This window comes from Artemia franciscana, chromosome 15 (assembly GCF_032884065.1).
Source record: "Artemia franciscana chromosome 15, ASM3288406v1, whole genome shotgun sequence".
Classification (NCBI taxonomy): domain Eukaryota; kingdom Metazoa; phylum Arthropoda; class Branchiopoda; order Anostraca; family Artemiidae; genus Artemia; species Artemia franciscana.
Window position 1 is genome coordinate 4,596,935 of NC_088877.1, and position 18,875 is coordinate 4,615,809.

The window sequence follows — 18,875 nt, forward strand, 5'->3', positions numbered from 1 at the left end:
TCATTGCTAGAATTTGTGATGATCACATGTAAGTCTATAAATGTGGAAGTCAAATCTATGAACTAATCTTGACTGGAATAAATCTAAAAATGTACGTTTTCAGACTGTGGTTGTTGCGGATAAAACTGTTTATAGTTACCATGTCTCACACTCACATCATCATTTTCTGTATTGAAAGGATTTAGAGATGAGTTGACTGAAGGGACAGATTATTTATGAGGTAAATATACCATTTCTAGGAAAAGAAATCCGTTTTTGACCTAAAAATTTTTACTTTTGGCTTCTTTTTCTATGACAAGACCGAAATTTACGCTTCCGACCTGAGTTGAGACTGATGAGTGATTAAGTATTTCTCGCCCTTTTAAAACCTTTTCCGCTTTGTCATGATTTTAATCGCTCACTAAGGGGCCGCGCAAAGGACCCAAGATTTTGTGAACACTTTCCTTGAAATCCTTCCCAAGCCCCTATCGTGTAGTGTAGAGGACGCAAAATCCGTGACAACCTGTGCAACATATTTCTAAGACAGGGGTTGAGCGGAGCAAAACAACATACAAATGAATTACTGAGATCGTAACCGGACATTGACGAACGATCCCTGTAATAGTCCATTCCATGACTCAATTGTCGTGGTCCAAGAGTAGTGATATAGCAATCAATATCAAGATAAACGAATGTATTTTTTCTACTAGCTATCTCACTTATTGGGTCGAAAATGACATGTAGTCACATCCCAACTTTTTGTTTTTGCTAGAGGATTGCCCAATTCACTTCGTAATATTAACTGACAGAGCTCCAAATGTGAAGCTTTGACTGAAATATATTGAAGTTGGTTTCTAGTATAGCGGTGAATGTGTTCATGAGTGGTTTTTCATTCAAGAACACGTAGGAGGGGGACATTGCTATTGCCACTTTTCGATGTTTCAATGCATGAAGCGTCAACAAATATACAATTTTCAGATGAGAAGCTGGGTGGATAGTCGGCAAAAATAACATGATCCACGCCACTGGTGTTTCCAGTGCTTCTACCATTGATTTTATTTTGTTTAAAACCAAGAACATCTCTCGGACTATCGTTAGAAAAAACTTTCGTACTGTCAATGGGGGGGGGACCAGTGTAAATCTATCCCTGTTCCATTAAATAGTTAAATGGACATAGTTAAAGTGGAATGCAACAATCTTACGAGCAGAGATTTTTCTATTGATAGCCAGACACAAATCAGTCATACTATCATATTCCTTGTATGGTAATGCTGCACCAATATTTACATAAACATTTCTCAAAACTTCAGTCATTTTGAACGTAAGCACAGCGTGAAGCATCCGCTACCCTTTAGCATGCTAAATGTGGTGGAACAACGCTTTCTTTGAATACCCTTTAACTAATCACCTCCACTTTGCGTACTTTCTGAAAACGATAAATCTTTTGATGTTTCTCCATATTCCCTTAATCGATTTAAAATCTGTTTATTCCCAAAAGACTTTTTGGAAAATTTGATGACTTTAGAAATTTTTATAAATGACTATAATATGATTTAAATCTATTTTGATTTGCAATCAAATCTGACGCCAAATCGATTAAGTTTAAACTCTTGCCACGAATTATGACTCATTCCTACTACCATCAATTTGTACATGTTCATTTTCAACGATATAGGTTAAGAGTCTTTTACATTGCTCACGATACGAATGAAGCATTAAGTCTACAATACTTGCTAAGCCTTTAGATGAATCGTATTCTTGTTTTGGCGGTGTTGGCGGTGATTTTGAACTCTAAGAACTTTCAGAAGTTGAAGGTTGATCAATGACATTTTCTAGAGAATATTGTTTACAAGTCCTGCGATTATCGGCAGCAACAATGAAGAGAAACTACCAACCGCTTGAACAAGTATTTTCTATTAAAATTGTTTCCTTTCTTTTTGCAAGCTAGGGCATGTATAAGTGAACGATGCTGCTTTGCCTGGTACCTAGCTACTTCTGGCAGTTGAAATTGCCTTCAGTAAAAATAAATAAAAAAGCTCAGATAGGAAATTAATGAATTCATTGTCAATGGCATTTTGGAGTCATCCTAAGCCGCACTTTTGAATTACCTAGGAAGGAAAAAATGTCTTTTATTATGTATTTTTTTCAAGGTCATGATGACAACTGATGACATTTTTTACTATTCATGGGTAGATATATGCTAATTTCATTATCATAAATATCTGTGACCACACGTAACTTTTCGGGATTTTTTGATTGAAATCTAATAGAATGTATCCGTAAGGTTTATTAGTAGCTTGATTGTATGCCGGGAATGACCATTTCGGTTCACCGGAATATATTTGCTTGTTTAAAGTTATAAGAGAACTTGAATCACGAGCAGCCCTGTAGATGATATAGTAAGTACAATCCAAACAAGTGTTCTCATACATTTGCTCTGACGAAAGAGATTATAGGAAACAACGGTTACGGAAATTTTTTCAGGATGAGATCGGTCCGTAAATAACTGTAACATCTCCTGAGACCATTATTCAATGGATTCAGTCAAATCATAAGCAATGAACCACAAATTTGGTTGAATAATATTAAACACATCAAGTCCCCGTATGAGTTTTATGTCTGGTGCAATAGTCTTTATTGTATCATAGGACTCTTGTCACACACTATTTTAATAGTAGATGTTTTTAGGATTTGTTATAAACATTTTATCACGATTTTGAGTTATTTTTTATTAAAAGAGTTGTTTTGCCAGACATTGAAGGTCCATAAATAAATGATCTGAATGGAGTTTTAAATTGATACATAGTCTTCCAATTTCAAAATACCACTAACTGAACCTAACCTCAATCTGTTGAATAAATACTAAAAATAATTTAATACATGGTTTCCTTAATGCAAATAAATAGACTACTTATTTACATAAGCACTTGGAAAAACATAAAATTGACACTAAAACATATTTACATGCGTACTTGTATATATTTACATAGGCACTGGACACTCGGAGGGTCAGACACGACCGGATTCCTTCTGGAGAACGTGGCTGCCAGAATGGTGGCCGGAAGACACGGCGGCCACCGTAGTGGCACGAGCTAATGGTGGTAATTTCATAGTGCATTATTAAGCACTCTTTAAAACATTGATTACGCTTTTTGTAAAAAACAAATATAAATAAATAAACACATCTAAAACACTAGATATAAAAAATACTAATTATAAAAACACTCAAAAACCGCATTGCTGAGTTGGAGACTGGCTGTAAGGAAGGAAAAGGGGCCATCCTCCAAAAACTATAAAAATTTCTCCGGACCGACACGCCCTCTGTACTCTACACATACTTCCCGACCTGAAATAAGATAATGGCCGTGTGTTAGTACCTTCACACCGTCTACGCACACAAAAACTTTGTCCGATACTGAGACATGGTATTTTTTGCTCAAACTGAATATTTTCAAATTTTAAAAAGCGAATGGCCACGACACTCGTTTTTGGAAGTAAATTATTTTTACATAGTTCCTGTAAACACTCAAATCAAAATTTTCCTTTACATATTTTAATGGCAACCCTTTCCAGACTTTTTTGACATCCTCATTGTTCATTTGCACACATACACCTTCGGACCTGCAAACACACCTCTGGATGTTAAGTCACTACCCGTCACGGATTTTAGGAACAAGATCTTACTTGTGGCCTGGCGCTTCAGTAGCTCCGGGTAAATGGACTCGCATCAGTTGGTGTAGTCCATGCGAAAGCTAATGTGCTTACCATTTTCCAAATCATCCAACATATTATCTCTTATAACTTTCAACAGGAGTGAATAAGTGTCTCCATAATATAATTTAACTTGTATCTCCCCCGGCCATTAAACACATTGTGATAAAATTCCAACATGAGCTTTTTTGAAATTTGTAATATGGCACATCCAGCTGCTGTGTTTTTATTTAAAACTGTGTTTCTTTTTTTCTGTGTAAAAAGACAATATTGGAGTCTTTGATCGTGAATGATGTGAAATGTGAATCTGCAGTAATTCGGCACACTCTTGTAGGTTGGTCACAACGCTACTGCAACTCCTATTGCGCATACTCTCTCACATCTTACCAAAGGTTGACTTTAAATTAAGTTTAAAGATCTGTTTTTCAACCTTCGTTTTGCCTTAGATCGTTTATTGACAAAGGTGTCACCTTCAAGCTGTTGGCCAGCATCCACTGCAAAAGAACATGATATACAACAATATTCTGTTTTGGGCGAAGGTCGGCAATAAGCTATTATTTTGAAGGTTTCCAGTGCATACCCTAATCCCCTACCAATGATAAATTATAGGGACTCAATGAATCCCTAGGCAATTGTCTTTTCATGCATGGGAAAAGAAAGTCCTTTACCGAATCATAAAGTTCTACTGGTATTTTACCATCAATTTTGAAAAACCACCCTTGCAGTCTATTCTCCTTATCAGCGGAAATTTCGGGGAAATTTTGAGCACAAGGTTTTTCAAGCCATTTGTAGTTCTCCAGCAGCAAAGAGAAGTGGGACATTGTCGACTGATAAAGAGAGTTTATATCCAAGAAAACCACATTCGATTTTTTACCGGTGCGTTGTCCAGTGGATTCGGTTTCCAGGATACGATCCCCGTGAAAAACATACTCTCCTCGCATGGATCTATCTACAAACAAGTGATGATCCACTTCGGCGATCAGGCATATTTTGTTCTCGATTATTTTCAGAATTAAATCCATCACCGGATGCGCAGTTGAAAAATAATACCCCAAATTCAACCCAAATTCCTCTTAAATTCTTTCCGTGTTTTTACTGGCAATATCCAACAACGTCAATACATCAATTGCCAGGTACATTTTACAATAATCCCCCCGTTTTTTACATCCTCCCTTGGCCCAAAATTTTGTAGCAAATTAATAATAGGCAGTCGTGCATTGGCGACCGTGAAGTCATCATAAAACGCTTCCATGGGCGGAAATTTTTTCTCACGTAGCTTCGAGGTGGAGCTGTAGTACTCATACGGGTATATGCCCTTACAAGTTAATAAATTATACAATTCATCATTTGGAAAGCGCTGTTTAAGGAGGGGGAAACTATTAAAATCATTTTTTTGTACTTGAATGAACTGATTCAAAGATTTAGGGAAAAAACTAAAGGAATTAAAAAAACTGATTTTATTCAAGTACGTATTATTGTGTTCATGTGTTTTCAATTTGAATTCTAAGAGCACCAGCTTCTTAGATGATTTGGGTATGATATTACAAGAAAAAACCATCTACTCATGTGCCATCTCCAACTTCACCTTTTCAAAAACGTGCCATCACTTGTAATATGAATTTCAAATCATAGTTGGAATTGTGCATGTAAAGCGTTAGAAAGCATTTGCAGCCTTCACATTACAAGATTTATGTGCCACCTCCCCTAAGTCACTCCCTCCTGGTAAAATATGATTACTTAAGTGATTGTTGTCCCGGAGTGACATATCCCCACTACCCTCAATTTTTTTAATACCCACGCATATCTTTATTTTAATTGCCAAATTGTCTTCTGGTGATAGAGTCATTGAATAAGTTACATCGCATAGCCGTGAAATTAACTTATTAGCAGTTTTAATAGGTGCAACCACAGCTGCACCTACACAATCTTCCCCACCCAATGTGTCAAATACTTCTGCCAATTGTATGGTGATACTCCAGTCTCTTTGAGCAAGCCCATATCGAGTTTCTTTGAGACTGCAATGGCTTCATGTTCTTTAATATGATTCTAGTTTGATGGTTTGCACACGTTCATGAGTTTCGCCTCGATGTATAACGCCACCTTTTCGCTCTGCAAGAGTAAATTTCAAAAGTTCTTAAGCCGTAAGATGTCGCCCGATACCGTCTCTATGTACTTTTACCCATGACGCTTGCAACGCCTCAAGTGATGTTTCAATTTTAATTCACTACGAAATCTAGACAGACACACTGCACACTAATAGAAAAGAAAGTATTCCCTTTGTTCCCTTTACCCTCACTTATAATCTGACTAATGCTAGCAATAGAAAAGAAATGTCCAATAGTATCAGATTAATTGGCAGGCTCGTAAAGATGCCATACCCCTACTGAACATAAAAACCCCTTTTAATCTTTAAGTTCCCCCTCTTCATAATGTGTATCGTACCGCAACACTAAAACCCCAACCTTTAAATGTTCATTTGCCCCCAAAAATGTCTATCCCCTTAAGTGTTACAGGACATTACCCCTTTAAACAATGAAAATGGACTTTAGGACACTCCGAGTGATGGATGCTTTCAAGTTGTCTCACCCTCCTGTCTCCAGAATGTGTTTTACAAGAATTGCCCGAATCTTGCTGACATAGGAGTGTGTCATGTCTACCGGATCCAAATGGATACTACTACTTGTAAGAGTGTTGAAGGGGTCTTAAAACTCAGCTATAAAACATAAATATTGAGCAAAGTGAAGTTTATTAAAAAGAAATCAGGCAATGTAGCGGGTGAGCCGTCACCATTTTGTTCTATTTTTCCCTTATCACTATGAGGGGCGGGTGCCTGTTCATCTGTTCGTCTGAAAAGAATGGTATATTTGGATTGTTATATAAAAACATATTTGGTAATGCCTCCAAATCCTCCTCCTTAGAGGGACCAGTAAAACGCTTTCAACATTAGAATATATTATTTGTAGAAGCAACACGATCCTAGTTATTTCCTCTTTAATTAACCTGAAAATAATTCCTTATTTTTAGCTACTTCTGTCTTAGGACAGCCAAGAGCAACTTTGAGAAAGGCCTTTTATAAACCCAAAGGGAATGCCTTACTTTTTCAAGATGAGAAATATCATTAATATTCTTAAATGTTCCCATAAAACTTTAGGGTTTAGCGAAAAACCCTCCAAAGCTTCAAAAGATGGATTCTTTTTAATCCATTCTTTTTGCAGTACCATTGTATACCCCTCTCAGAGTCATCGAAAGGGGCTCTCTCATGGTCCTATTATCTCAGGCTCTTGCCTTGCGCTAGATCCTAATATCGAAATATTAGTTTGAACATGCATATACATTAGCTTGAAAAATTGGTAAGTTTTTTAGAAATATCAAAGAATTTACACTTACATTAAGATCAATAGCTCCACCTTGGTTGGGAGTAGAAGACCCAACATCTTCACCATGGGGTTACGGAATGTAAGAGGTCTGGCAGCTTCACTGTAACAAGGCCTCACCTTCTTGCATGTGGAGCCCAGATAGACTAGTATTCTTGCCACCTTGTGTAGGTGAAATAGGTCCTGCCCTTGCCCTTTATTGGGGAGGGAAGCATTGGTCCAAATTTTCTTTAATCAAAATTTTACTTTTCCGTGAGGTAAAATAATACATTTTATTGTCAAAATGCCCCCACTTAAATTCTACTTGCCCAATGAAACCCCCACCCCTTTCACATCGATACTAGAAAACGATGGTTTTTACGCCCCCTGCAACATAAAAAAATATATCGTTATGCTACGGGACAATAGATGGTAAACGATATGTTAACCCCCTCTCCTCTATGTAGAATTTAACTTAGTATGAAGAGGCATTTAACCGAATAATCGAATTAGTAAATATCACAGTTCGTAAATATTTCCTTTTTTCTTCTCACTATAATAAACTAAGGGAAAATATTTGAGCTATAAATTTTTTGTACAAGGGTGTTTATATGTAATAGAAGAACGATCTGAAAATGCACTGGTGCCTATTTACTTTCCCCCTTTTTTATCATCGTCAGAAACCCTGTATCTCCAATTTAAATTGTCAACTTTATATTGTGAACGTTATTTGTATTTAGGTTTAGAAGCAGTTTTCATGCGACACTTTTTCAAAGAAAAACTTTAAAAAATTTATCATTACTCAGTCGTCTAAAAATTTAGTGCTTGAATTCCAGGTCAATAATTCGAAATTCTCATCACAATGGAATAACCGATTGAGAATATAGGGTTTTATTTGGACCCGAGTTCAGTGATATACAGTGATTTCCCTAAATAGCGAAAAAATAAGCCTGGTACATGCTTCAAAATACTTTCCTAGGACAAGTCTGTAGACCCCCTCTCAACTTTCCCGATCTAATCTCCTTTTTCAAGATAGAAAAAAGTAACTTAACTTCAATTTTATGAGAAATATGTATAATAGAATATGCTAGAAGAAAAAGCAATAGAATCAGTAGACTTTAGGGTTACATCTGACCCTATTAATGGAGCAGGGGCTCTCAGATAATTTAATATTATTGTCAGAAAGATACTTGTTTTCTTTTTCGATTTAGTGTAAAGTAAGAATATTATTCATGACCTCCTAATTGAATGCCTAAATAAAATACATTTCTGTAAGTGTTTTGCGCTAAAATCGTTGATTAGGTTTAACCATAACTCGCCAATTTGCGATCTACATGTAATATCATAATATTCAAATTTGCCGGATGGCACGAACCCTTTCACGTAATTATCAGAATAGCAGTTGCTCGGTACAAACTAAGCCTTTAAATCATTAACAATTTAACATATGCAGCTACTTATGTCTTTTTTTAGTAATTCACTTCAAAGCCTTTTGATAGCATTTTAATGAATTTTGCGGGAGAAAAGGTTATTCTATCACTGAGAGAATCACAAAATAGAAGGAGGGGAGGGGGGCTAGATGTTTATCTGATATAGTAAGTTATAGTAGATTAAATTCGGTTATGCAAACCATGTTTTTTGGTGGGGAAGAAGGTATATAGAAAGAGAGGCTTAACAGCATATAAGCAGAAATTCAATCCCTTTTCAAATTTCTATGGAAATCTATTTTTAGAATGATGTGACATGTTCAAGATCTTATGTAAGACTGATGGAATTTCTGTTCTAATACCTATTTTTACAGCCCCCAGGAGAAAATTGAAAGGTACCCATTTCCCGCTAGAAGAACATTGGATGACTCTTCTGCTTTTCCTGAAAATAGTGGGATCCCAACAAGCCTTTATTCATTGGAAAATGAATAGTCTCTCTAACCGTTCAGGCCATAGGAAATGGCGGCGAAAATCCCTTGTTTACTGACACTATTTGGTGGAAAAGCGTGGAAGTATTGGGATGATGTAAGGGAGGATGGGAGCACCTGACAGGTTTTTAAACAAACAAAGAATTCTAGATGTGGCTGGGTCTCGTAGGCTTTTTGAAAGAATCAATGAAACTATTTGGTAACAATCTTAGAAATCTTGATTTAGCGAGACCCTCGTAGGTTTTCTGAAAGAATCAATGAAACTATTATATAACATGCAAATCCTAGTGGATTTGTCCTAGAAAGGACAAATCCAATAGTAAACTATTGGAGAATAGCAGCTCCAATAGTTTACCCCCTATCTATGTGCTCGAATACATTGGGCCGTCACTACTTGTCTTTGGGGGAAATAGGTGGGGAGAAGGGAGGGCGGTTGCCCTTTGATCACTTTCGACTCTTAAAAAATAACTCGAAGTTTCGATTTCTATTTGAATGAGTTTCTTCAAAGTAAATACGACCACCTCTTGGGTTCAAGCCTCGAACCATAGCTATTTGACATTTGGACTACTCTGAACAAAATGGTTAACTCTAAATTTGTATCAGAAACATTTAGGAAAAAAGGGTGTGTAGGGAAGGGGGACTGGTTACCATCCGATTACTCTTTTTTCTTTTAGAAATGGAACTTTCAATCTTCAATCAAATGAACCTCCTCCAAGGTTTATACGACCACCCTTCCACAAAAACCTTATCAGCCCCTGAGTTATAACTTGTAAACCATACCCCCGGGCTCTGAGGGGTTTAGTCAATTCCGAAGGCATTGCTGTACGATCTTTGGACAATTTTGAACAAAATGACTACCTCAAAATTTCCACCCGATACATTTGGGGACAAGAGGGCGTAAGGGTGGGGAGACTAGTTGCCCTCTGATCACTTTTGAATCTTAAAGATAAACTAGAACTTTGGATTTCCACACAAATGAACCCCCTCCGAAGCTTTTAAGACCACCTCTTCAATAAAACTGTATATGCCCCGGGGAAACAACTTACTGCCCTTGATCCAGTCTTTGTGGGGCTGTGTCACCCCATAGGCATTGTTACATGATACATGGACTATTTTGAACAATAGTTGAATCTTAAAATTTCGATCAACTTCATTTGGGGAAAAAGGGCATTGGGAGAGGGCTAGTTACCTTCCAATTACTTTTGACTCTTAAAAATGGTACTAGATCTTTAAATTCCTAATCAGATGAGCCCCCTCCAAATTTTATTCAGCAACCCATGCATAAGAACCTTATATCCCCCATGGGCTCCCTCAGCGCTCTCGGCGTGTGTGTGTATGTCAGCCCCAGAGTTTTCGTTATATGCTCTTTGGTCTATTGTGAACAAAATATCTAAAAAGTTCGATCGGATGTATTTGGGGAAAATATGGTGTGGGGGGGGGGGCTATTTGCCCTCCGTTCTCTTTCGACTTTTGAAAGGGAACTGGAACTTTATGTTTCCAATCGAATTAACCCCCGAATTAAGTTTATACGACCAACCTTTCCATTTATATGCCCCCGAGGCATAACTTACATCAATTGCCCCTGTGTTCTGTGGGATTTTCTCAGCCGAAGAGTTTTGGTCATATAGTATTTGACCTATTTTTGACGAAATTACCATCTCAAAATTCGATCGTATGCATTTGAGGAAAAGAGGACATAGGGAGGGGGGACTCTGTTCACTTCTGCCCTCTGTTTACTTGTGGGTTATTATTGTGGGTTGTCTGCATGACTTTTGATCACTTTTAAATCTCAAAAGTGGAGCTAAAACCTTCAACTCCCAATTAAATGAACCCATTTCGAAGTTTATACGACCACCCCTTCCATAAAAATCTTAAATGCCCCCGGGGTATAACCTACAACTCTTGTCCCCAAGCTCTGGGGGGGGGGGGGGTTGTGTCGACCTCGTTGTTATTTGTTGTTTGGACTATTTTTTAACAAAATTGCTATCTAAAATTTTGATCGGATGCATTTGCAAAAATCGCTGATATGTAAAGCTAAAATAGGATATTTTACTAGGAGACTTATAAATTCTGAAAAAAATGTTAAGAAGACATAGAATGTTATTAGAGAGGATTTATATAGAATAATTACTAATTATATAGAATGTAATTAACAAATGTTATCGTGTAATAAAATGATAATCAACAAAACCGGTGAATCATCCCAAATCTCTGAAAATAGACGATGAGTTGATTACAGATGAAGGCCAAGTTCAACATCAACTGACAAAATTTTTTTTGATGAAATGGGCAAAAAACAGAAGACAGGGAAAAAAACCTTCTCCTAAAGCGAAATCTTAAAAGCACTTCCTCTGTCCTCCATGCACTAAATCAATGGTTCTCGAGCCGGTTTCAGAACAGGAACTCGAGAAAATAATTTCATACCCCAGGAATTCTTCTACCAGTTTCGAACAAATTCCTGCTAAAGCCGTTAAATTTATTCTTCCATCAATCATAAGGCCACCGTGTAAAGTCATTTCAATTAAGAGTATTTCCCCAGCGACTCAAGTTAGCACAAGTGACATCTCTCTTCAAAGAATGTGACTATGAGGATCCAGGAAATTACATGCCTAGCTCTCTCCTGTCTGGCTTTTCTATAATATTGGAAAAATAATGCTGAAGCAGCTAATGATTTATCTCGACGCTAAAAATTTCTTGCATAAACCTCAATTTTGGTTGGATGTGGGGCATTCAACGGAACATGCAGGGTTTAGGCTTTTTCAACTCATACGACAGTCATTGAATTCTGGTCTCATACCTACGACCAATTTTCTTGATGTGAGGAAGGCTTTCGACAGTCTGACTCGCAAGGTCCTTATCGAATAGTCACTCATGGTGTTCTCGAAGAACAACTAGAGTTCTCGAGGAACAACTATAACGGTTTTTCATATCTCACTAGCCTTTCTATCACTGGTGAAGCTTCGGACGACCAAGTTCCAATTGCTTATGGAGTGTCACAAGGCTAAGTTCTTGGGCGTTCTCTATTTCTTATTTACGTCAACGATGGTCATCGGCTTTTTAGTATCACGACGCCAGGTCTCTGCTGTGGATTACGTCAGAAATATCATTCTCAAATTGTATCCAATAAGCATGAAGAAGCCAATCGTATTCGCTGATGACAATACGTTAGGTGGATCGGCTACAGATTAACAATATCTTACTCCTTAGTTACAAACGATGACCGAGAAAATTTATCATTGGTTCGACAGTGTTCATTTAGTTTCGAATGTAAAAACGTCATACCTGCTTATTTTTTCCCGTATATCCCAGAGTTGTCCTACAGTAGTGGAGCTTCCTTACAGTTGTGGACTGATACATATGAATTCTTGGACTTTTTCTGAATGAAAATCTATTATTCAAGAAACACAATCAGTTGATAAGAGTCAACGCTCAAGAGGACTGGAAATCATAGGAAAACCGAAGCAAATTTTCCTTTTATTTTTCTCCGTCTTTTTTGCTGCTTTCTTGTTTATATTTTTCTATACTACTCTCCATCTGTATGGTTTTCTACTTTCCCATCTTTACTTTCACCCATCCACAATCTCCAACTGAAAGCGGCGAAAATCCTCCAAACTACCGCACACGGGGACTCCTATATCCTTGGTTCCTTTAACAAAATGCCTAAAATGCTTTTTGTCGGAGAAAAAATTGAAACTAAAAATAATCAAATAAATTAGCACCAAAAGGATTAATAATGGAATGGAATTTGTTTAATTTACTTTAAGAAGTTGGCCTTGATTCTCGACGTTCCTGGTGAAATAAGATTTGTTGATATTGAAATGTAATGTTGAGACACGTTGTCATCGTGTGAGTATCGGGTGTGGAGACTTCTTATTTATTTTTGTAAAGGCCTAGTTCTGCACGAATGATTATAATATAGTGTTAAATTTGATTTGCTTTCCCAGTAAGTGGGCCTCTGGGCCCTTTAAGATTTTTCTAAATTTTGAGCCTTTGATATCTAAAGAATTAAAGGGCTCGAGCCTGAACTTGAACCAATTGTACTGGAATCATAAGTAGGTACTATAAACTGAAAAAAGAAAGTATCACTGAATGCGTTTAATTTCAACAAATATACCCTAAATTTTGTTTTTGAAAAGTTAATGTGACCTATGTACATTGATGCTCGTTTCAAAAATAATGCTCTAATAGTCAAAGACTTTATGTTATCTGCTGTCTGGCACCATTACTTGATATAATTTAAAAAAATAACATCCGAGAGATAGGGTAAAACTTAAAATTAGAAACCATTCTAATAGCTAGTACTACGATGCAATTGCATCTTGATAATCCATTTTGCCAGTGACCGTCTGTTGCACCACATCAGTATGGTGTATATAGGAGCTGCCATTGTTTTCCACACTCTGAAATGAAATAATATCACTGAATTTTGATGAAAAATTCGGGTTTCAAAAAAAAAATAATGTCTATGTGGCAACTACATCGGTAATATAAAAAATTACTAGTAACACACGAAGAAATAATATTTTGGGCTTTCGTATGTTTCACAGTGGCAGCCATGTCTTTATTTTGAAAGAATATCGCTAAAACAACATGAAATAACATGTCGGGCTATCAGATGTTTCACCCTGGCAACTATGACGGTAATATGAAAGAACATTGTTAAAGTGGTGTAGTAATTTGGGGTTTTGAAAGCGTTTGATTGTGTTACAAAGGACACGAAACAATTTTTAGAGCTTTCATATGTTTCACCTTGGTAGCTATGTTGATGATATTAACACAACACAAAATTTCACGAAATAGTATTTTGGGGTGTCATCTGTTTCATTTTGGCAGCTATAACGGTAATATGAACAAATATGATTAATAAAACGCGAAATTTACATTTTGAGCTTTTATATGTTTTACTGTGGCAGCTATGTGAGAAATATGAAATAATTCATATTCATTATGAATTCATATTTTCCATATTCTTGAATTCCGTATTGTTCAAGTCATATTCTTCGTAATATGAAAGAATTCTTATTCTTCATATTCGCAAAATAGGATTTTGGTCTTTTTTTTTCACTGTGGCAATTTTGTTGGTGATTAGAAAAATTATTATTAAAACGATGTAAGCCTAATATCTTGGCTGTCATATGTTATCACTGTGGCAACCGTGTCTGTAGTATGAAAAAATATTATTGAAACAACGAAAGAATATTTTGGGTTTTTATATATTTTACTGTGGCAACAGTGTCGGTAGAATGAAAGAATACTATTGAATCAAAACAAAATGGTATTTTGGGGTTTCATATGCTTCACCGTGACAATAGTCTCCGTAGTATGATAGAATATTATTGAAACAACACGAAAGAACATTTTGGGCTTTCATATATTTCATTGTGGCAACAGTGTCGGTAGTGTGAAAGAATGCTGCTGAAACAAACGAAATGACATTTTGAGCTTTCATATTTTTCACTTTGGCAACAGTGTCGGTAGTATGAAACAATTTTACTGAAACAAAACGAAATGATATTTTTCGCTCTCCTGTGCTCCACTTTTGCTCCACTGTGTCGGCAGTATGAAAGAATATTATTGAAACGCCACGAAATGAAATTTTGAGCTTCCGTATGTTTCACTGGGTCGGTAGAACGAAAGAATTCTTATAAAACACCACGAAATGACATTTTGGGCTTTCATATGTTTAACTGTGGCAACAGTCTCGGAAAGAGCATTATTGAAACAACACGATATGATATTTTGGGCTTTCATATGTTTTACTGTGGAATTAGTGTCGGCAGTATGAAAGAATATAACGGAACAACACAAAATAGCATTCTGGGTTTTCATAGGAGTCAACGAACAAAAGCTTCAACTATCTGTTAGAAGACAACTTTCACAATTGCTAACCCCTGACAACTTAAAGACGAAAAGTTTTTTTTTTTTTTTTTTTAAGTGAAAATAATTTTTGAGCTACCTTATTGATCTCCAGAGAGCCTTCTGTTCAGAAGGAAGTCCTCCTCCCACCATTTTTGGAAGTAAACTAAGAAAGCGAATAACAAAACCGAGGAAAATTTTCAGCCATTGAACCAAAAGAGGAGATGTTTCGGCAAAAGGTCCACTAAACTACCTAAAAAGAAGGTTGCTCACAATTCCGAAAGTGAAGAAATACGAAAACTACGAAGAATAAAAAAAAATCGCTTTTATTTTGTATACTATATCACTGCTAGTTCACTTTCCTTTCCACTTTTGTAATTGATAAAGACTATATATCTTTTATGATGGTTGAAAACTTTAGTTCTGCATCAATGATTAAACTCTGTATAAATCTCCTCTAGAATTTAAGTTTCTCACAAAACTTCAAAAGATAATTTTGTCAGGTCTTAAAGTCAAGCATGGAATTAGTTTCTCATATATACTGCATTTTATTGCCCGATAAAATAATGAATGCTTTAATCTGGTCATAAGTCATGGACTTTCGTCTTTTGCTTGACACAAATTGGGAAGGAGACACAAAAAATTGTCCCCGTGATTGCTCTCGTTAGTTTGATTCCGCCAAAGCAGAGCCGATGCCGACTTCTGAGAGACTTTTGGCAAAATTATCTTTGTGCCGAATTAATTTTCAAACGGATAATTTCCTGTGAGAGTCTACCGACCAGCCCATCAATAGGCTAATCATTCATTAAACTAATGCACTAATTTGATTGAAACCATCAGGAAACTTAAAAGGAAGAAAAATAAGCGTAGCAGTTTTTTAACGCCACCACGGTTTTCCACCACCTTCTAATTCAGGTAGGACAGAATAGACATGTATAGACATAGACATAGACATAAGAACAGACATAGAAAAAGACATAGACACAGACATTTTCTTTGACACGCGATTTTTTCGGATAACTTGCATTGGTCCCAGGCGAGATCATTGCAAAATCTGAATAAGTTCAGTTGAATCTCCTAGTCTGACCCCTTCTGATTGGCACTTGTAAAATACTTCAAACAAATTTTTATATTTATATCAAATAGTAAGAAGAATATTTATTTTCCTTTGCAGAAAAATTTATTTTTCTTCCTGTAGTTTTTCTTTTTGGAAGCTGCGTAACCAAGAATAATGGTCTGAAATAAAAAAGACTCAAGTCCCTAATAATGCTGTAATGGCTTGTCTTAACTGGTGAATAGCGATAATAAAATCTTTCATTTCTGGGTAATACCGTAAGGCAAATAACGCCAAATTGAACACATTTTTCTTTTTCTTGGCCTTAGTATTGAAGCAACGCCCAAGTACATGCAGTGCGCGGATGGTTCAAAAGGAGAAAAGGGCGTGGTCTGTCGTAATCGTCTAAAATCAAACAGTTTGTGGTAACGAACTTTAAGTAAGGATTGAACTGGCCCAGTAGTAACCAAAACTTAAAAAAAAAAATTTCATAACAACTACTATGCCAAAAGAATTTGCTAGTCTTCAAAATACGAGGGGACCCCTCAAAAATCAAGCAATCTTACTTAAAATCGCACCTTCAGATTCAACATATAAGATAACCCTATAGTGGAAAACTCCTTTCCACAAAAATGTGGAATTTTGGCAGAAGAAAGATCGCGGATGTGTGGTTATTTGTTTTTTTTCCAGAGGTGATGTATCGAATGAATAGTCCTAGAAGATTAGGAGAGGTCTCATTTGAATTAAAGAAATGACGCTTTACTGTTAAAATTAATCGAGATAATAGTTACCATTCCTGAATCAGCTAAGAATGACAATTTTCCCTCACTAGTCATTTTTTTTAACGCGTTTTTTTTTTACTATGAGCTGCAGTTCATCCTTTACAAGGTTGCAACTATCACTACAAACATGACCGCGCTCATAATAATTACCATCAATTTACCAAAAAATCATTATAGTAGTCATTATCATCATCATTATTACCATGATCAGTACCATTGCTATTAAAGGAGCACTTTTAGTTTAAAGCCGACACCAGTGGTCTGCGTAGTGTAGGTACCGATCTCCTCACTCTTTGCCTTTGTCTGGGAGTACAATGCGTAGCTGGCGGCAAATTATACGACGCTTCCTGTGTTTCCCCCCGATGTCTCCGCATACTCATTTAGAGCTGGGTTGAGTTTGGCTGAGCTTACAGAGTTACACCGCTGACTCCCGTTCCAAACAAAATAACCAAGACTCTAAGTCCTGTCCTTAAAGACAAAAGATTTCAAGTCTAGCACGCCAACAACTCGGCTAGGACGGCTATCCACTGTTACGGTGGTAATTAACTACTGTCTTGACCCCCAACATGACATCAATAAGAAAGAGCATACCCTTGTACTCCCTGCAAAACAGAGATAAACTTCTTCATTACCACATTTTACTGAATTTCTCGTATATATATATATATATATATATATATATATATATATATATATATATATATATATATATATATATATATATATATATATATATATATATATATATATATATATATATATATATATATATATTATATATTTATATTATATATATTATATTATATATATATATATATATATATATAATGTTTTATTTTATTTATATTTCATATTATATTTTATATTCTCGAGATATGTTTTATATCGCGTTTTGAATTTCTCTTTCAGTTTCGAATTTACTATTGAACCTCTACTTCAACTCTTTTTCTTCGAGTAGCAAATACAGAAGGGAGTTTGAAAATATAAATGAAAACAACAAGCAAAGGATTATGGTTGTGAATAGGGGTCTGACTTACTATTTCAGCCAACTGGTCTTTTGTAATATGACCATTTTCACCGACAGGAGAAAACTCACTCGCCTCAAAAACCTGCAAACAATATAGGATGTATAAGAAAGACAAAGAAAAAAGGACATTAATCCGTGTTTTAAAAGATTAGTGCCCGAGGCATAATATTCGCTTCTAAGTATAAGCCTGACGTTAAAATCAGGAAAAAACCATAACACTTGGCAACGGTGGTTTCGATCCTGTGGTTTTTGACGCTGATGTTATATATTTAACAAGTTGAATTCAAGCAAAACAATAGTTTGTAATTTGGTACTCAAAATTTTAACATGCACGAAATTGATAAAACCTTTAATTTTAATCCATTATTAAACCTTAGCTGTGGATGTTATTGCTGAATTTCTGATAAAATTATATTAGTTGTTAGAGATAACGCGTATTATATTTGGATTCAGTATTACAAAAATATGGCTGTAAGCAATATCAAAAGGAATTTCATAGATAATTCCCTCCAATAAAGGAATTTTGAAATCTGAGGTGGAGAAAGGCAAAAAATTTTGGGGCACATGCCCACCTGACATTGAAAATCTGAAGTTGATACAGAAAAAGAGATTTGTTTTTAGGTTTAGTATCCCAAAATATATTAACAAAACATTACAAATAGATAAAAATAAGGGGTCTAGTTCTTACCATATAATTTTACATAATGATATATAAAGTGATTTTACAGTAAAGTTAATTAAGAAAACAGTTGCTATATTTAAAACAAGTTCAGCTGATACAGCTGTTAGTTTCTTATTTGGGTTCAACATTCTAAATATATATTAATTAAATATATTACAAATAAATCCAGGAAGTAGTTATTATATAACTTATAAAATCATTGACATACATAGAGTGATTTAGCAGTAAACTTCATTGTGGATGATACTACTATATTTTAAAAAGCACAGGTTATTCAGAAAAACTAATTTCAGATTTGGATTTAACATCCCAAAAGCATACTAGCGAAACATATTGCAAATAAATAAATTCACAGAAACAAGTTACAACTACATACTTTTACATCATTTACATTATTAGTCATCAGACATAATTGTGAATGTTAGTACTATATTTCTAAAAGTAAAGGTAATACAAAAAATTGATTTAATATATAGATATGGCACAGGGACCACATCTAAGAAAATTATTACAGCG

The 18,875-nt window shown here is 35.6% G+C and overlaps 1 protein-coding gene across 1 annotated transcript in view; it reads right to left on the minus strand.

Annotated features, from left to right (window-relative positions):
* Nucleotides 1–13,170: 13,170 nt before the first annotated feature.
* The window catches only part of LOC136036728 (RNA-binding Raly-like protein), a gene marked incomplete in the record, with an annotated part of 113,052 nt that continues 107,347 nt past the window's right edge, over nucleotides 13,171–18,875 (minus strand). The window contains 2 exon segments of the mRNA XM_065719077.1: nucleotides 13,171–13,358; nucleotides 17,688–17,759. Coding sequence (XP_065575149.1) covers nucleotides 13,260–13,358; nucleotides 17,688–17,759 — 171 coding nt within the window.